This window comes from Rosa chinensis, chromosome 7, assembly GCF_002994745.2.
Source record: "Rosa chinensis cultivar Old Blush chromosome 7, RchiOBHm-V2, whole genome shotgun sequence".
Lineage (NCBI taxonomy): Eukaryota > Viridiplantae > Streptophyta > Magnoliopsida > Rosales > Rosaceae > Rosa > Rosa chinensis.
Window position 1 is genome coordinate 70,047,718 of NC_037094.1, and position 20,070 is coordinate 70,067,787.

A 20,070-nucleotide genomic window follows, 5' to 3' on the forward strand; every position below is an offset into this window, starting at 1 on the left:
TCATTGTTAAGTTTTGTTTTTCTTAATGGAGTGAGAAATTGTTTTTGCTTTTGATTACCAAGTAGTGCCTTTTGTGTTCTTGTCCCTGTGATCAATGCACATGTAGTTTGTTATGTTTGAGTGTGTGAAACAATACCGTTTGTAGATGTATAACGTATCTAATGTTTGAAATTGTTAAGTTGAACCATATCGGCGATATACCCTCAGCATCGAGCGAGCTGCAGTACCTAGTATCTACTCTACCTCTCTAAGCAACTATTACGTTGGTGAAAGAATAGATGGTTGGAAATTCGAGGTAGGGGAAGAGGAAGATTTGGTTTTGGGTTTTATTTTTCTCTTAATTTTTCTTACCGGGTTTTTTTTTCTTTTCTGTTTAAGATTGTCATCAAATTGTAGGACCAAGTAGGGCTAAATTAGAAGATAACTGCCACATCATCAGTTAACCCTCCATGTCAGTGTCTTTTTTTTTTTAAAGAAATTGTTAATTCAGATATGAAATCTTCTTAACAGATTAAAGTTCGCATATAAAAAACTGCATATGATAAAATTTGAAAGTTTGGTACGAAATTGAAAATCACCTCATAATTCAAGGGTAAATTTTCTTTTTTCCAGTCTGTATAAGTAATTAACCAAGCTTTAACTCTATAAAATTGGTACATGGCACATTCTGTTTCACACACCATCCTCTATGAGTATAATTTGAGAGAGAGAGAGAGAATGGGTTCCAAAGCCTCTGAGAAGCCACATGCAGTTTGCATACCATACCCAGCTCAAGGTCACATAAACCCAATGCTAAAATTGGCTAAACTTCTCCACTACAAAGGGTTTCATATAACCTTTGTCAACACAGTCTACAACCATGAGCGCCTGCTTAAATCCCGAGGCGCCAAATCCCTTGATGGACTTCCTTCCTTTAGGTTCAAGACAATTCCGGATGGCCTCCCCCTGACTGATGCCAATGCCACCCAACACATACCATCCCTATGTTATTCCACTAGTAAAAACTGCTTAGCACCCTTCAGAAGCCTTCTTTCAGTACTCAATTCTTCGCCAAACTCCCCGCCAGTTACTTGCATAGTTGCTGATGGTGGCATGACCTTCACTCTTGATGCAGCACAAGAGCTTGGCCTTCCGGAAGTTCTCCTCAAGACCCATAGTGCTTGTGGCTTCTTGTGCTACCTTCACTATGCCCATCTCATTGAAAAGGGTCTTACTCCTCTTAAAGGTATGGGTCTTCACTATTTTGGAAACACCGGCTCTGTCCTAAACATGTAGGGTACTGCAAGGTTAACTTCACCGTGTTTCTTTGATTAGCAGATGCCACTTATTTGACAAATGGCTATTTGGACACTGTGATAGATTGGATACCAGGCATTAGAAGTATCCGTTTGAGGGACATACCGACCTTCATTAGAACCACAGACCCAGATGACATCATGCTGAAATATCTCGCGGTTGAGATGGAAAGAGCTCAGAGAGCATCTGCTATCGTAATTAACACATTCGATGCGTTGGAGCATGATGTTTTGGAAGAACTTTCAAGATTGCTACCACCTGTTTACTCCATTGGATCTCTACACCTACAACTCAATCAGATCCCAGCAGATAACGATTTGAAGTCAATTGGATCAAACCTATGGAGCGAAGAACCGGAGTGTCTCGAATGGCTCGATTCCAAAGCACCAAATTCTGTGATTTACGTAAACTTTGGAAGTATCACAGTGATGAAAGACGAGCAGCTGATTGAGTTTGCTTGGGGTCTTGCAAATAGCAACATAACCTTTTTGTGGGTAATTAGGCCTGATCTTGTTGCTGGGAAATTAGCAGTGCTTCCTCCCGAGTTTGTGGAAGAGACCAAGGGAAGGAGTATGTTGGCGAGTTGGTGCTCTCAAGAACAAGTGTTGAACCACCCAGCTGTAGGAGGGTTCTTAACACACAGTGGGTGGAATTCTACGATAGAAAGTGTGTGCGCTGGAGTTCCCATGATATGCTGGCCCTTCTTTGCTGACCAACAAACAAATTGTAGGTTCTGTTGCAAAGAATGGGGTATAGGCATGGAGATAGATGGTGATGTTAAAAGGAATTACATAGAAGGCCTTGCGAGAAAGTTAATGGAAGGAAAGGAAGGCAAAGAGATGAGGAAGAAAGCCATGGAATGGAAGAAATTGGCAGAGGAGGCCATCACTGCTCCCAATGGTTCGTCTTTCTTGAATTTGGACGAGTTGGTCAACCAGAAGCTTCTTTCTCCTAAAAATTAGATTTGATTAAAATCTTCATGGATGTTTGTATTTGGATAATCTGAATAATTATTATTGTTCCGTGTTAGTATTGCTTATTGTAATACTTTGAGTAATAACATGTAGTGCCAAAGTTTCACAATTCTCAGTTGTTGGATATCACTATGTACTACAGGTGCAGATGGATCGATGAACTTTATGCCTCGTGTTGTATTTCCAACAGCTAATGTCATTCGACTCAATTTCATTGATTACATTTTTTCTATCATAGTATTTTAGCCTGTTGTATTAGTTTCATCAATTTTATTTGGTTTCATTCGCAAAATTAGAGGTTTGATTTGCTATTGTTGACCTATGGATCCAACTATGAACAATGTAAGACTCAGAAAGGAGTTTAAGAGAACTAAAATGACACTCACCAGTCACCACCATAACACCATTGTTTATAAACAGTGATAAAATATGGTCTTCAGGACTCTCCCCATTGCCTGCAACCTTCATATTTAGTTCGTTAATTTTGTTTTATCATTCATTTGGAGTAGTACGTGGCTACAAAAAACTTTGCTGTCCCATTGAATGCAGGGATCCCACTCATTTACACCAATATGTCTAACAAAAAGTTGATGAGATTTGATGGCCTTCACCAAGATACTTGCACCTGCTTTTCCTTCCTCATTTCCCTTTAAAATCCTCTGGTTCGTTCATTATTACACTGGAGGCGAGAAGAAGCTGACAATTACAAACAATAGAACCCAACAAAACAACGTTCCAACAAACACGTTTATTTTTTATTTTTTTATTTCAAAAATAAAAAATAAAAATCCTTAGCCCATCCACCCTTATATACGTAAGTGAAAATGGAACCCATAACCTTTATAGTGTTGGATTTATAACTCAGTAACAGGTCACAGCTCATCTGCAAAAGTAGATTAATTCTGTTAAATCTACTATTATTTTATATTAAAATTTTAAAATGACAAATAACTGAAACAAGAAAAAATCAAATCCAAAGACTATCTATCAAAACATCTTCTGCCCTCTTTTCCAGATCAAAATCAAAGAAACAAAAAATCAAACCATCCTCCTCCTATATTCTTCCCTTCCCTCAATCATTTTTCTTCTTCCCTTCCCTCTCTTAATCATTTTTCTTCCTTTTGCCTTCAGATAGAGACAATTATAGATGTTGAAAATCTAACATGACTTTGATGCTGAGGAAAGGATCGAGGTGATCAAATTTTATTTGGATTCAAAACAAGTCAGTAAGAGCAACTCCAACAGCTTCCCTATAATTTTTGTATTATAGAGAAGCAAAAGTCAAACCTTTAGCCTATTTTTCTTCTCCAACTCCAACAGATTCCTTAGTTTACAGTAATCTATAAAATCTCCATATTCTTCTTTAAAATTTTGGAGTTTGCTGTAAATATAAGGAATTTGGTTTTCTCTCTCCTCACTTTCCCTAAAATAGAGATAGTTATAGGGAATCTGTTGGAGCAAAAGAGGCTTATTTTTCCCTAAAGTAGAGAAAAATCAAAATATAGGGAATCTGTTGGAGTTGCTCTAACTAACCCAGAAAGTCAATAACTTCAAATGTTCATTTATTTATTAGTTCTTCTTTTAACTAAACCGGATCAAAGTCATTTATTCACTCTAATTTTTTTTTTTAATAAGGGCGGGTGCAGCTGCCTTCAAGCCTTAATTAATAAAACCGCAAAATACATAGGGGGACATAGTGCCTAAACCCTGGATTATAATATGAATTAAGAACTTCCTGAGATAATAACAAGAGTCTCAACTAAAACGTCCAATATATTCTAGCAAGCACCAACTAGCGAAAAGTGTTCTACATGCTACTCCTTTCGCTATACAATTGTGGTAACATACATGAAAGATAACTCTATAAGGAAGAAGCATCATTACCAATAGCACAACTTTCCCACTATGTTTCCACCAGAATATATATCCGGTGACACTTAGTTTTACCCTGCCACTAGGAGAGTACAACCATTTGACCAAGTAAGGAACTTGCCATCTACCTAGCTAGAGTAAACACATTACTGCCACTAGGAGATTGGGACCATTTGCCAATGCAAAGAACTCTCCCCCTACCTAGAGCAGACAAGGCACACAAAGTGCATAAATCGGCACAAGACCTACCTTGTCCTACCAAATTCTGGTAGTGACTTATTAACCCAGCTACTAACAAGTAAACAGAAAAATATTTAAATACTTTAAAAGAAAAAAAAAACCATCTTGGGCCTATAGAGATACCCCAGGCCCAAGACAGACCCACAACTGAACAAGGGAAAAAACTATCCAATTACTGCTCCCAGCTTAAGACAACTTCTACACCGGCAGCACAGCCGCCACCATCACACCTCCAAGCTTGTCCCGCCGCCGCAGCACTTGAACCCCGACACTGTCGCCGATAGGGAACAAGTAGAAGTTGTTCACCACCACAATCACACATCTCAAGAGCCCAAATCAGAAATCAAAGCCACAGCCTCTGTCGCCCTCCCCAATATTTATGTCGCCCTCCAGAAAGAAGATTCCAGCCAGCGCCACCGTCAAACATTGTGTTACGAGGTCTGAATCCAAGCCACCACTAACTTGGTTACTAACAGAATTGCAACCATAACCGGTCGAATCCAGTCACTCACTCTAATTTTATAAACAAAGATAAATTACGTAACTCTTAGAAGAAGAAGAAGAAAAAAAAAAAGACCCTGCCAAGCTCTCATCTATAGAAACAAAGCCTCTTTGAGGGACCTATAATGGCAAATTGGCATACTTGATAGGCACTTTCAATTCCCAACTGTAGTTAATAATGCACGTACTAGTTATCTTCTTTTTTGCAATGACGAATAAAGACATATACCTTGCTTTGTTGTCGGTCTTTAGCCTTAGCATCTATGTACTTGCTCTTTAGGACGTATATGAGACACACTAGTGACTAAATCTAAATCCGACTTTATTGCGATTTTTCATTTGGCTAGGTGGGAAGGAGAAAACTGATCAACTTTTCGTATCAATTTCTGTAGATACCTCTACTAGCATGACTAGTTTGCTATCTCACCAAGCATAAGTAACATCCTCTTTGGGACACCCACAAGCCACGGTGAGGCCCAACCGCTACTTGCATCTTGTAGCCCTATGTTCAAGCTATTCTACGGTATCCGGAAATGGCTAATCCCTCGCCGGGAAGCCACCTTCCCGGCCTTGCCAAGTTGCCTCCATAATAGGCCTTTCTAGACTAGAATAGTGTTTTTAGTCATCCCACATCTAAGAAAATGTAAAGGAGAAGCATTCCTTCACCTATAAAATGAATGCCTCCTCCCACTTAAACACCATCCCATTACACACTTTGTAATCCCCCTTTGGGCCGCAAGGCTCAACACACTAGTTAAACATTCAAGTGGACATAGTTTCTCGCTAAGGCAGGAAGCGAACCACTATACAACTCGTGTCACTCACTCTCTCTCTCTCTCTATCTCTCTCTCTCTCTCTCTCTCTTAAGCTAACTAGAGATCCCACGGATCACTAACGTTAACATTGGCGTCGTCTGTGGGAAGCCGACACACAAAGGCTTCGTCACCTACCATGAGCTAAGTCTGCTTAGCGGAACTCAAAGAAATTCTTCCCTCCTTCTTTGAGCCATTTCAAATTCATTGGTCACCCGTTTCTCTTTAGTCATTCTTGAGTCTTCATTAGTTCCCAGTGAGTTCATGTTTGAATTTGTGTTTCTTGCCGGCAACTTTTGCCAAGGCATGTTCAAACACTACTCCAGCGGTACAATTAGAGGAGAAATGTGCAGAAACTTGCAACTTAAAGGGCTAGTCAACTACAGTCAACGCCAGTCAAGGGCAAGTCAACGCCCATCTCAGAGGTCAACGCCAACCCATACTTGGCGATAAAATAAAAAAAAATTTGGTGATGAGTCACTCTGGACACCCAGAGGACTTCTCTAGGCACCCATGGCCATTCTTCAATGATCATCAGCGGCACACCTCCGTCGGCGAAAGCCAAGGTTACCGCTAAGCAAATGCTCCGCTCCGCCAAGCTTCACCGCTGGCCAAAACACCGCCGGCCAAAGGCTTCGCTCCACTGATGAAACCCGCTCCGCCAAGAACCCACGTTCTTCAAGCACCAAGAGCCAGGCCTCCGCTAGCCTTCATCCGCTAAGCACCACAAGCGGTAAAACTCCGTACAGTGCACCGCCAAACACCGTCCACTGCTAGCCATCACTCTGGCCAGAGCGCCGTTGACCAATTTCCGCTGCACCGCTTCTGATCAAACTTCGCTAGCTAGGCGACACTCCACCAGCGGCAGCAGCAAGCCCAGCACCTAGCGCGCACCAGCGGCACTGCCAGCTCATAGACCGGCCCCAAACCAACCAAACGCTCCTCCGCTGAACTTTTTCTCCGCTGACTCGAGCTTCTTCCGCTAGCCACCTCCTCTGGCAAAAGGCTCTGCCAACCACAACATACTCCACTGCTGCACTGTACACCGCCAGCCCAGGCATTAGTGGAGCATCAGCTGCAATCACAACGGACCTTCAGTCCCAGCAAAGCTTCACTCCCGGCGGAGCTTCAATACTCTGGGCAAAGTTTCAACTTTCTGGGCGGAGTCTCAACCTCCTTCATACCCAGAAAACTACTTTGGGCACCCATTCAATCTCGCAGTCCCTCCTTGCTGCTGGCTTCGTAACTGGCGGCCTCATGATTTTGATTTCTTGGTACGGATCTTCACCTAAACATTGATCAAAGCCTCGGGTGTAGCTCAACGTCTTCTCTCTGAAACAAACTAAAAAACAGATGAGTTTTCTTCAGTGCAGAGCTAAAGCATATAAATATGCCTATTATAATCGGCTACAGCATATATATTATATTCTCATTGCTTTGCAAAAGCACACACATGCCATGCATTTAAAAGTTGGTAGCTCGTGATGTGCATACGCATGTCCACAACTCTACATATTATAAGCCCATGCCATCTGTTAAGCATGCTAGTGCCCTGACAAGTCCATGAGACCATGACAAACACATATTCAATTATATTCCATTGTATTCACACTCGTGCTTACATTTGGTTTTTGGCAACCACATGGCTATTAAATAAACTTGTTATCTGCACATTTGGTGTTGGATAATTAAAGAGCTGACAAGGGCTCATGCTTTTGACCAGATACTTTATAGCCACCAACTTGTGTACACACATACACATATATATATATATATAGGCTAATGCGTCCATATATCCAAGTGGGTTTTATCATTGGCACATACAAATAGCACTTAGCTCACCTTTTAGTATTATATCCCAATTAATATATGCATGCCTGCATACACGTGCCTTCTCTATACGAGCATATCAATTGGCCATATGTGCTCTTAATCAACTGTATCACAGTAAGACTAGCTTATCAGCATAGATTTCAGTTATTTTGCTTGTTCAAGTGCGACCTTCTTGGTTCATAAACTAGCGGTTAAACAATCACACGTGTAACAAATATGTGCTATATACCCATGCTCTTATCTAAGCTCCATATGCCATGATCACACATTAGATCAATTTTCATCTTTCTGCTTCACTCAAATTCAAACATGATACAAGCTTGCATCTGTACATGCTCATGAAATTTTGGTCTCTCATGTCAAGTAGTACCATACATATTTGCGATGCAACATGATTCAGACATGCGTACGAGATTATATGTTAATCATCTACTTTGTGTTGTATTAGAGAAGCATAATCACCGATCACCCCTCTAATTAGCAAAATCATTATCCTTCTACGATGATGCTTCGCCGATGCAATGAACCGTCATGCTCGACATAAGATAAGTAACTATATTTTATCTTTTACGCTCTTTCAAATTGAGCTAATGCCATGCCAATCACATGCTTTTACTACTTCTAAGCATGACTACAATATATCACACTTGATATATCTTTACATGCTTCCATAACTTCTAAGCATGCCTACAACATTTCGTAGATTTGACAACACTTTCTAGGTCTCACATGCTAGATATGCAATGCTTCACATACCGATCTCAATGATCCTTTACCATATCTACAACAATGCAAAAAATGATATTAGCATCCACATTACAAGTACATGCTATACACATATGCCATGCTTCTATTTTAATTGCAACTCAATTAAATAAATTATGGGACACTCAAACAAAATTTTATTACTTGCTCTATTTGTTTGTCATGTTTCATACAAGCACAAACTTTACGAGTCTATGGTCACTGCCAAGCGGTAAGGCAGCGCCTCATAATGACAATGACTGCTTCGCGGCATTGCAGTCAAGTTTCTCCTCCGAGAAATAGTAAAGAGACTAGTTAACACAGCCCACGGCAGCCATTGATCTGGCAGTTAACCCTGACGCTTGGGTACCAAAGATTGGACTCGCTACCCAACACCCTCTACTCCGTGCAGCTCCCCCTCAACAAACAATTTACCGACCATCCGGAGGTCCGTCGTGGCTGGGGAGTGGGGGACTCCCTGGCGGGCCTAGCAGAGGCCCACCCGAAAGGGCAAAAGCGTTCGCACCGACCAATTCTAGATGGACGACGCACTCGCACTAATTATGCTTGATATACGGCACAAAGCTATGCTTTGGTATCAACCCGCAAGAACACCCTCCTTGACTGGGGACTTCAAGGACTTGTACATACAACCCAGCATAATTAGCAACGGTCACGCTCATGCCTCAGGGCATCACCTTCGAACTACCTGTTATAGCCTCGGCGGCATCCTCGAGCTCTCACGCTCTAGCCGCAGCGGTACCGCCTAGCTGTCGTGCTCTCGGCTCAGCGGCATCCTCGAGCTCTCACGCTCTCGCCGCAGCGGTACCGCCTAGCTGTCGTGCTCTCAGCTCAGCGGCATCCTCGAGCTCTCACACTCTAGCCGCAGCGGTACCGCCAAGCTGTCGTGCTCTCGGCTCAGCGGCATCCTCGTGCTCTCACGCTCTCACCGCAGCGGTACCGCCGAGCTGTCGTGCTCTCAGCTCAGCGGCATCCTCGAGCTCTCGCGCTCTCGCGCTCTCGCCTCAGCGGTACCGCCTAGCTGTCCTGCTCTCGGCTCAGCGGCATCCTCGAGCTCTCACGCTCTCGCCGCAGCGGTACCGCCGTGCTGTCCTGCTCTCGGCTCAGCGGCATCCTCGAGCTCTCACGCTCTTGCCTCAGCGGCACCGCCGAGCTGTCATGCTCTCTCCCCAGTGGCATCCCTGATCTTCCACGCTCATGCCCAGCGGCACCGCCGAGCTTTCCCGCTCATGCCTTCCCGGCACCCCCGAGCATCCCGCTCACGAGCTTCCGCTCACGCCTTAGCGGCACCCCCGAGCTTCCCGCTCACGCCTTCGCGGCATCCCCGAGCTTCCGCGCTCATGCCTTCCCGGCACCACGAGCTTCCGCTCACGAGCTTACCGCTCATGCCTTCGCGGCACCCTTGAACTTCCCACTCACGAGCTTCCCGCTCATGCCTTCACCACACCCCCGAGAGTCCCGCTCACGCCTTCGCGGCACCCCCGAGCTTCTCGCTCATGCCTTCACGGCATCCCCGAGCTTCCGCGCTCATGCCTTCCCGGCACCACGAGCTTCCGCTCACGAGCTTACCGCTCATGCCTTTGCGGCACCCTTGAGCTTCAAGCTCACGAGCTTCCCGCTCACGCCTTCGCGGCACCCCGAGCGTCCCGCTCACGAGCTTCGGCTCACGCCTTCGCGGCACCCCTGGGCTTCACGCTCACGAGCTTCCCGCTCACGCCTTCGCGGCACCCCCGAGCTTCCCGCTCACGCCTTCGCGGCATCCCCGAGCTTCCGCGCTCATGCATTCCCGGCACCACGAGCTTCTGCTCACGAGCTTACCGCTCATGCCTTCGCGGCACCCTTGAGCTTCCCGCTCACGCCTTCGCGGCACCCCCGAGCGTCCCTCTCACGAGCTTCCGCGCTCATGCCTTCCCGGCAACCCACGAGCTTCCCGCTCATGCCTTCTCCGCAATCCTTGAGTTTCCACTCATGCCTTCCCGGCAACCCTCGAGCTTCCCGCTCATGCCTTCCGGGCAACCCTTGAGTTTCCGCTCATGCCTTCCCGGCAACCCTTGAGCTTCCCGCTCATGCCTTCCTAGCAACCCACGAGCTTCCCGCTCATGCCTTTATAGGCAACCCACGAGCTTCCGCTCATGCCTTCCCGGTAAACCTGGAGCTTCCCGCTCATGCCTTCCTGGCAATCCACGAGCTTCCCGCTCATGCCTTCCCAGGCAACCCACGAGCTTCCGCTCATGCCTTCTCAGCAACCCACGAGCTTCCCGCTCATGCCTTCCCGGCAACCCCGAGTTTCCCGCTCACAAGATTTCCTCTCATGCCTTCCCGGCAATCCTCGGGCTTTACACTCATGTCTACTCGACACACCACACGTTAATGGAACATTGAATTCTTCTACCATTTGTCGCTTGCGACAAATTGAATTCTTTTCGCGTTCCATTAATACGGGCGACAATCAAACAAACACAAGCGTTCACGTATTCATCATTCACGAATTACAAACGCTTACCTTCGCAGCGTTCATACAACTTACATTTATCATATGCAATCCATGTGCTCACACGACCATACGCACTCTCGAGTTTGTACGTCATAATCCATCGTACTCGGCGCCATTCGCGTATATACATCAACATATATCACACACCCCATACGTTCGTATATGCCAACGCATATAAGTGCTACTCATATTTGTTGCCCAATGCAACGAGCATCCTACATATGCCTGTTTTTTGTCTTTGTTTTGCAGGTTAACGAGTCCCTTCTTGCTTACAAAGTTCGGGGACTTGTAGGGTCTCCGTGCCGCTCGGTTACTTATGCTTGATGACTTCATGGTTATAACTCCCCAACCAAGAAGCTCCTCTTACTTGGGGACTTCGGGGACTTGTAGATACCTCTACTAGCATGACTAGTTTGCTATCTCGCCAAGCATAAGTAACACCCTCTTTGGGACACCCACAAGCCATGGTGAGGCCCAACTGCTACTTGCATCTTGTAGCCCTATGTTCAAGCTACGCTACGGTATCCGGAAATGACTAATCCGTCGCCGGGAAGCCACCTTCCCGGCCTTGCCAAGTTGCCTCCATAATAGGCCTTTCTAGACTAGAATAGTGTTTTTAGTCATCCCACGTCTAAGAAAATGTAAAGGAGAAGCATTCCTTCACCTATAAAAGGAATGCCTCCTGCCTCCTCCCACTTAAACACCATCCCATTACACACTTTGTAATCCCCCTTTGGGCCGCAAGGCTCAACACACTAGTTAAACATTCAAGTGAACGTAGTTTCCCGCTAAGGCGGGAAGCGAACCACTATACATCTCGTGTCACTCTCTCTCTCTCTCTCTCTCTCTCTCTCTCTCTCTCTCTCTCTCTCTCTCTCTCTCTCTCTCTCTCTCTCAAGCTAACTAGAGATCCCACGGATCACTAACGTTAACAATTTCAATAGTTAAGATATCAACTGTCCATTCAGTATAAAATCATGAGGGTGTCAGGGCCAGCCTTTGATGCTCGTATGCATTTTTGTGTTCTTTCTCGAGGTTAATTCTCTAAATTTTACAAGAACTTAATTAAAAACAATATTGTCCATATTCAAAACCCTTTTTTATGATATATTGAAGGGAATTCGAATCCATAATCTAGTACACTCCTAACCCAATTTCCTACCCTCCCTCACTATTTGAGCTAAACCCAAAGGCTCCATATTCAAAATATTTACGAAAGTTTACAATCATAACAAATACTATTCAAACAACAAATTATAATCAAACTAATAGAGATAAGACAACAAGAAGTCCAAACTTGAATTTCATCACTACCAGCAAAAAGAACTCGCACTGATTTAATTCTCACAGAGTCTCACACTGATTGTTTCAATTGCTTTTGCGAAGCATTACACACTGATGAGCATTGTCGGTAAACATTACCAAATTCACACTGATAATCAGTGCACAATAAGCTTGAATGGACCCCACAATAAAATTTATCTTATTTTCATACACTAAACAGAAATATTTTAAAATAACATATATCTATGAAAATTTGAGTGTACAGATGTCTGTGTGAATAGCTCACACGAACATCAGAACCTGAAGTGTAGTACAGACGGAGATCAGTGTGAATGTGTAATCATCATTACCAAGAACATACGTTTTTGACTTCTACAGATTTCTGTTTATGCTACTTCACACAGTTTTCCATATGAAATTGATCAATTCATTCTTCTATTAAATCAATATAAGTTCTATCTCTTTCTTTCAATTGTCTACCAGGCACAAGTAGATCTAGATCTAAAAGTTTCAGAAGCATCACCATGGCCATTGCAGCAGCGACAATGGCTCTGGCCAGACCGACCTCGACTGCTTTGCCAACAACAACACACAGGGCCAACCGGCCAAATGGGTCTTCACTCCTTTCGCTGTTTGTTATTCATCTTCTTCTTCTTCAAAATCTTCAAGAGCTCTCATTCTCTAGTTCAAGCCCGGCTGCTGTATGTGCGATGGCCTCAAAGAAAAGCTTTGGATAGAGTGCTATCTGATGGCTCTATATCTTGTAAAGAAATTATATCTTGGAATATTCATATCAGCTTTTGTAGCCAATACTTTAATTGAATGGTCAGAACAGATCTCTCTTTCTCTCTTTCTCTCTCCCCCATTCCAGATCTCGACGTACGGGTTCAAAGCTTATTTCTTTCAGATCTCTTATCAGGATCTTGCAGGGATACTTCAAATGTAGCAGTGTTAGAGGACATTTTATTAAAGCCTTTGTCTTTGAGCTTTTTTAGTGAAATCAATGGAAGAAGCCCAGAATGAAGATAATATCATTTTGCAATTAAAAATTACAAAAATAAAAAGAAACTATCTTATACAAAATGAACAGAAATCGTTGGGTTTTGGAATTCTTCACACGGTTTTGTGAAATAATAGTGTATAATGTAATATACTAATATTGATCATCAACTCACACTGACTTATCAAATTTAATTTATTTCTGAAAAGTGTGTGGGGCCCGCATAAATGTTCACACAGACTTTTTTTTTCTATGCGGGGAGACCAATAACCACCCCCCTCAAATGCCACAGAAAAGGAATCTGTGAATGTAGGGTAGGCAATGGGCTATACATACAGATTTCAGTGAGTGTAGGGTGTAATACATACTGGTTGAAATCAGTGTGTAATGAGTTATTTGCTAGTAGTGTGCATACACACACACACTGTTGATGCCTAAATTCGAAGGGTCTAGTCAACGTTAGAGAGAGAGAGTATGAGACACAATGTATAGTGGTTCGTCTCTCGCCTTGAGAGAGACTATGTCCACTTTAATCTTTTACTATATGAGTTTGGGCCTTGCGGCCCAAGTTGATTACAAGATATAATGGAATGGGATGGTTTCTAAGTTGGAGGGAAGGTCCCTTTTATAAGTAAAGGAGTCTCTCTCCTATACATGTTTTCCTATGTGGGAGCCAAAAAGCTATTTTAGTATTCAAATGCTTATCATGGAGGCATCTTGGCAAGAGGCAAGGCCGGGAGGGTAGCCTCCCGGCGAGCTCTTGGTCATTTTCCACCATCATCGGATAGCTTGGATTAGGGGTCATCCAAGCTACCCTAAATTTTAGGGCGAGTAGGGTAGGGCCGAGTAGGGTCGGCCCAGGGCTTAAATATGCTAACCCTTATCCGCCCGAAAGGCCCGAGCCACTAGGGCCGAAAGGGCCGGCCTTCCGAATAGGGCCGTAATGGGCCTAAAAGGGCCTTAATTTGTTTAACAAAAAGAAATATATTACTTTTATTTTTTATCTCAAAATGTAGCTCTCAATGATTATATAGGTAATACAAGACTCATTATTTTTTGTGGATCATATTTAATATAAATATATATATTGAAATTAACTTATAAGTTATAACATTTATAAATATTAGTTGAGATGGTTATATTCAATTAACTATCTCTCTAAATCTCCCAAAATTAATTGTTGTTTAACAAAGGAAACAAAAATTAAAGAAAATAAAGCTTAGGAAATCAATTACAAAAAATAGATAAGTTGTATGTTATAGACTAAAGAGAAACATATTTAAAAAATAGAAAAAATAGAAAATTATTAGGGCTTAAAGGGCCGGGCCGGGCCATAGGGTAGGGCCGGGCTTCATTTGCATGACCCTTACCCTACCCTATTTGAGAAAGGGTAGGGCCGGGTAGGGCTTCGGCCCTATGGGCCGGGCGGACTAAATGATGAGGTCTAGCTTGGATGTTGATCTACGGGATCCATGCCTTGGTCGGATCCCACAATGGCTCGTGGGCCTACTACGAGGGTGTTATTTATGCTTGATGAGATGGCAAATTAGACATCCTAGTGGATGTATGTACAACTCCCCGAAGTCCCTAAGAAAGAGGAGCCTCTTGGTTAGAAAGTTATAAATATGATGTCATCAAGCATAAGTGACATCCAGGCGGCGCCCTGCCCCTATAAGTCTGAAAATGAGGACGTTCTGGGTCCCAAATACATATCCAAATCCGACCAGAATCCAAAATCAAGTTTGCCAAATCAGACATGACAAAGGTCCAGGCCCATTGGAATCTGTTTTGGGCACCCTAGCACCAACCCATCTGTGGGCACCCGAATGGCTGGGTATCCTTCCTGATTCGTATTGCCGTCCCACCGAGCTACTCTGCCACCCCGCTGCCAAAGACCGGCTGAGATCGGGCCGAGAATCCCATTGCAACCCAAAAGCTCTATCGCGAATCCACCTACCATTGCCCAAAGGGCCTAACCATAGTACCAACTACTGCACCCAAGAACCAAGAAACTGCCGCCTACGAGGATTGAATCGTAGAGCCACTATCCACTGCCGGAGCAAAGCAACGACATCCAGAAGCCGAAGGGAGTGAATCTTGATCTCAATACCTCTGCCCAATCGCCACCAATCTCTAGAACCCGGATCCCATGTATGGTTTGGATCCACCAGACCATCGCGCTGTAGTCCATTACCAACGCTGAAGCAGAGATCAGCACCAGCACAGACAAAACCCGAAGAGAGTGAATCCCATCGCCAAAACGACGGGTTATGGTACAACAACCGTATGGTTGGAAAGGAGAGATCCACGAGACTAGAGGACTCGCCAGCCAAGGACCATGAACACCATTGGCACAGGCCAAGGAAACCAGTCGGTAAAACCCTAGGGTTAGCCGCCGCAAGGAGGAGATAGCGAGAGCTCTCATATTTTTTATTTTCAAATTATAATTTTTTTATTCAAAGTTATCACTACTTGAAATGTATCATTCAAAGAAACATTTGGTATTGCATAATTGTCATCTGGATCTTGATTCTCTTCGATAGATAACCTAATCAAATTAGACTATGTTATATAATTCTTTTTTTTTTTTTTTGAGTGGAAGACGTTAATAGAACCAACACACACACCCATGCAGTGTATCCCAGCATAGCCAGACTAATCACTGCACCGCAGACGCACGAACCATTGGGTGTTTTAACTAACCCAGGTCCCTCAAATCTGCTGGCCACAAATCTGCTGGCCACGGCATAGCCACATTAGTTAATGAAATTCTGTGATAGGTTGGTCTTTCTGCTACATCAGCTGCCACGTAAGGTATTATGCAAGTGGTACCCAAAAGGTGATTCGCCTATCATTACTCTAGATGAAAGTGTAAGCAAAACACAAAAAAAATCAAAGGATTAAATTCAGTTTACACCCCTGAGGTATGGGGGTAACTTCATGTTAGTCCATGTGGTTTCAATTTAATTAGAAACACCCTTGAGCTTTCTAATTTCAGTCAGCCTTCTCCAATTTCTCATGCTCCATCCAAATTGAACATTAACTCTGATGATGGGACCCATTTAAGGGGCTAAAATTGTCATTTTAATAAAATAAAATTAAAAGAACTCTCGAAAAAAATATATCTTCTTCTTCCTTCAATCTCACTCTGACGTCCCTCTCTCTTCTCTTCTTTCTACTGCCGCTTGAACGAAATTGGCTCCGATGCTATTTGAGGAGCTCTTCCTCGTCCACCTCCTCCTGGTTCTGCTATGGTACAATCACCGGAGATAGCAGCTTCTACTCTCACTATCCTCAAATATCAATGACAAAAATGACGATGTTTCGATCAACGACACGTCGGCTGTTGGCTGCATCATGAGTTTGAAAATATATGCAAATTTGTGTGATGTTACCTACTCTCAAAATTAGGAGGTCAAGTTTTAGTAAAGGGGAAAAGTAAGAGTATCGTACTCAAGGGATTGAGTAACTCTACCCTAAGCTAGATTACCACGAAAATAAACCTAGAAAATATATGCAAAGTATACCTTTTTACAAGTTCAATAGGTTTGGCCCTTTGGAAGCCTAACTACCAAATAGTGATATTAACAATGGATAATAGTGAATCAGCTTTTGAATTAATTTTAACTATATTAAAATTAAAGTGCAAATAAAGCAAATTAAACTAACAAAGTGTAAGAGATTTGATCAAATGAGATGAAAGGGATTACAAGCATCACACCTAACCTCCTTCGTGCAAATTCTAAGGAACCAAATCTAACATGCTCATGCCAAGATGGAATCCCCCTCGGTTCTCTTGATTATTGAGTAACCAAGACACAATTATACTAGAGACTATATTTAAGCTACCCCTTGATTATCGGAAATAACTCTCCTACAAACCTTTTAGTTTCTACCAATTCCTTGATTATCGGATACAAGTAGACCTATGCAGATACAAGCTAAAATTCTTTGATTATCAGAAACCTAACCCACACCCACATGATAAGCCCAATTGTAAGGAACTCAAGCAACCTTATTTGATTATCACAAGATTACCATTTCTACATTTGCAACATGCTTTGGTTTACTAAGTTTGTCAAGCCTATCATACTTCCACGAAATTATCAACACTTAAAAACCTTAGGTGACAAATCTAAGAGGAATAAATAATGAACAATTAAACTAGCAAAGTAGAAATTCATGGCATGATCCATGTTAAATTTAACTACATAGTTTGTACACAAATTCGGCTAGGGCTAAACCCTAGCCCCAAAATTATTCTACTCACAACTCATAGTTCCATAAATTAAAGCCATAAACTTGTAAAGCATCAAGTAAAGAGAGAAAATAGTAGATAAAGGAAGGAATACCCACGGGTTTGGTTCCAAAAAGAACCAAACCATACCTCTAAGAACACTTTCTACCCTCCAAGATGCAAAATAAAGTGAGAAATGCTTCCTAGCATGGTATTTTTGGTTTCTAATAAGAGAAAGGAACCAAAAAACACCATACAATCAGGGCCGGCCTTGCCCAAGGGCGGGCTTGGCGACGGCCCAGGGCCTAAGTGAGAGGGGGGCACAGTTTTTTTTTTTTTTTTTTTAAATAAGGTTATATATATATGAAAAAAAATTATATATAGTATATGTCGACGGTAAACCAAAAAAAAAAAAATTGCTTTGTTCCCAAACGCAGTGTCTTCTTTTCTCCTCTCCTCACTTCGAAATGGTTTTCTCTTCTCCTCACTTTGAGAATTGTACACACAATTATAGCAGACGAATTTCAAGAGTCTCTTAACTCTCTCTAAAACTTTAAAAACAAACAAATTTCTCTTGAAATATTGGGGTTTCAATGGTTATTCAATCAAGCAATTTATTTTCATCATCTGTCACCTCCTCTCAATCTTTCTCTCCTATATTTTTCTCTTCTTCTACGGTGATCAGACACAATTTTTGGCATTCCATCGATTCAAGCTGCAATAGAGATCGATCAAAATAGGTATAGTTAAATTGGGTGTTCTTTAAATTATTATTATTATTTTTTATGTTGGGTGTTCTTCAATTTTTAAATTCGTTGAAATTTTGGACATTATAAGTTCTATTACTGGCATTTTGTGGTATTTGTTGATTATTCTAACAACTATTATAAATTTTTGTGCCTGTAATCTCAAAATCTCGACTATACTGTCACCGCTGATGTTCAATTTGCAGCTTTCAACATCCTTAGTCAGTTAGTTACAGGTTCAATCTATACTGAACACTAGAAGATCGCCTTTTTTTTTCCCCTACAATGGAATTTTTTTTTTCTTTATTTATTTATTTATTTTTTGCTCTCTTTCTCTACAAACATAGCATCTTTAGATGCATTAATTGGAAGTCAGAAGTTGCAGGTTGATATGTTGATGCATATGTCTTTACAATTGCTACATCGCAATCCTTGTTTTATTGTTCTGTGCTCGAATTTTTATCGTTTAAAGTTGTACTGTTTTACATATGAATATATATATATATATATATATATATATATGGGTAGTTAGGCACCAAATTTTTTTTTGCCCGGGGCATCAAAAACCTCAAGACCGGCCCTGCATACAATTCCACAAAGTCTCTTAGAAGTACGATGAGCAAGACTTGAATATATGAAACTAGAGTTGTGATTGATCAAAAGTGTATAGATACTTCTGTTTTAGTAAGGAAAAACCAAGAACCCAAGAAGCTATACACCTATCTCTACACAAAATTAAGAAACTATGAACTAAAGCTATGAAACTAAGAGAAATGTGTGAAGAGATGTGTGAGAGAGTGAAAGGAGGACATGAAAAACGTCCACAATGAGGGGAGGGTGTTTTTATAGGCCAAGAGTGATGAATGGAGGGTGGAGATCAAAAGAAATGAAAGGCTAGATGTAAAGAACAAATGTGTAAGCACAAAATGTGGATCTAGTCAATCTTTAACTCCACATGAAAATGACTTAGAAAGCCCATCGATATTTTGGTGGAGGAGATAAAGTAAGGGTAGGAGGGTCATTGGGAGACAAAGGTGTAAAATGTAAGAGGGGAACCACTTGTCATCTTTCAAATTTTGAATTTCAAAATAACCGATACCTAAAGTCTTCCTATATAAACTCTCTAATCCTACTCAAAAGCTGTTCCATGCCCTCCACACATGTCCTTGGCCAGAAATGGTCAGAATCTGGCGTTGACCTCCGTTGACCCATTTTTTGTCCTTTTGCGCACTTTCTTCTCATTTTTCCTTCAATTGAATCTCCACCGAGACTTCAAAATTGGCCTTCAACTTCTTCATACCAAATGTTCTTCGATAAGTGTAAATCATCTTGGTAAAATTTCAGGGCTTAGTTCACAATGGTTTGGCCAGAAATTTTGCCGGAATCCGTACAGGTCCGGTTTTGCAGTTTTCATCTTTTAGGCAGAAACTTGGACCTATCTTTTGAAGGTCTTCCACTCTAAAATAGCTCTTATAATATTCATAAATAATGATCCTTGGGATGTCTAGAATGAATTTGGAAAGTTTTAGCTCATTTGGAGTTTGTTTGGTCAGGCTGCCACTCCTCCTTCCTTGTCTAGCTTGCTTTCTCTAGCCGGAGTAGGAAAATGTGCTAAGGTTGACTTTTTAGTGCATTTCCATGCTTCTCCATCATTTCCTAGCATGATAAGGAAACCATAAGAAATACGTATAAATAAACACAAATGTTCAGCAAAAGTGCAAGATTAGGGAAATAATTACTAGGTAATTATAGACCTAACATCGGCTGTGTTTTTGGGGTCAAATTTGCTGTCCAAGATGAGCAGAAACCAGACGGTGGGCTAAAGAGCTCAAGACTAGCTACGAGAGGGTTTTAAAATGAGAATTTTAGGGTTTTCAGTGAGTATTTCATGGAGGTTTTGGAGAATAAAGATGAAAGAAGATTGATTGATCCACCGACTATGGTGTTGGAATTGAGTGAGGGAAGTGATGAATTCAGGTATGATGATCGGAGCACCGAAGAAGATGAAGTCGGATT

The 20,070-nt window shown here is 42.2% G+C and overlaps 1 protein-coding gene and 1 long non-coding RNA gene across 2 annotated transcripts; both read left to right on the forward strand.

Annotated features, from left to right (window-relative positions):
- Window positions 1-685: 685 nt before the first annotated feature.
- Window positions 686-2,356, forward strand: LOC112176044 ((R)-mandelonitrile beta-glucosyltransferase). Its single transcript, XM_024313858.2, has 2 exons — window positions 686-1,225; window positions 1,318-2,356. The coding sequence occupies exons 1-2, from the start codon at window positions 718-720 to the stop codon at window positions 2,256-2,258; spliced, it is 1,449 nt and encodes a 482-aa protein (XP_024169626.1). The 5' UTR covers window positions 686-717; the 3' UTR covers window positions 2,259-2,356.
- A 9,903-nt stretch (window positions 2,357-12,259) lies between these two features.
- On the forward strand, window positions 12,260-12,916 carry LOC112175569. The gene is made up of 2 exons (XR_002926518.2): window positions 12,260-12,407; window positions 12,555-12,916. It is a non-coding gene; the product is annotated as an uncharacterized LOC112175569 (long non-coding RNA).
- The last annotated feature ends 7,154 nt before the right edge of the window (window positions 12,917-20,070 follow it).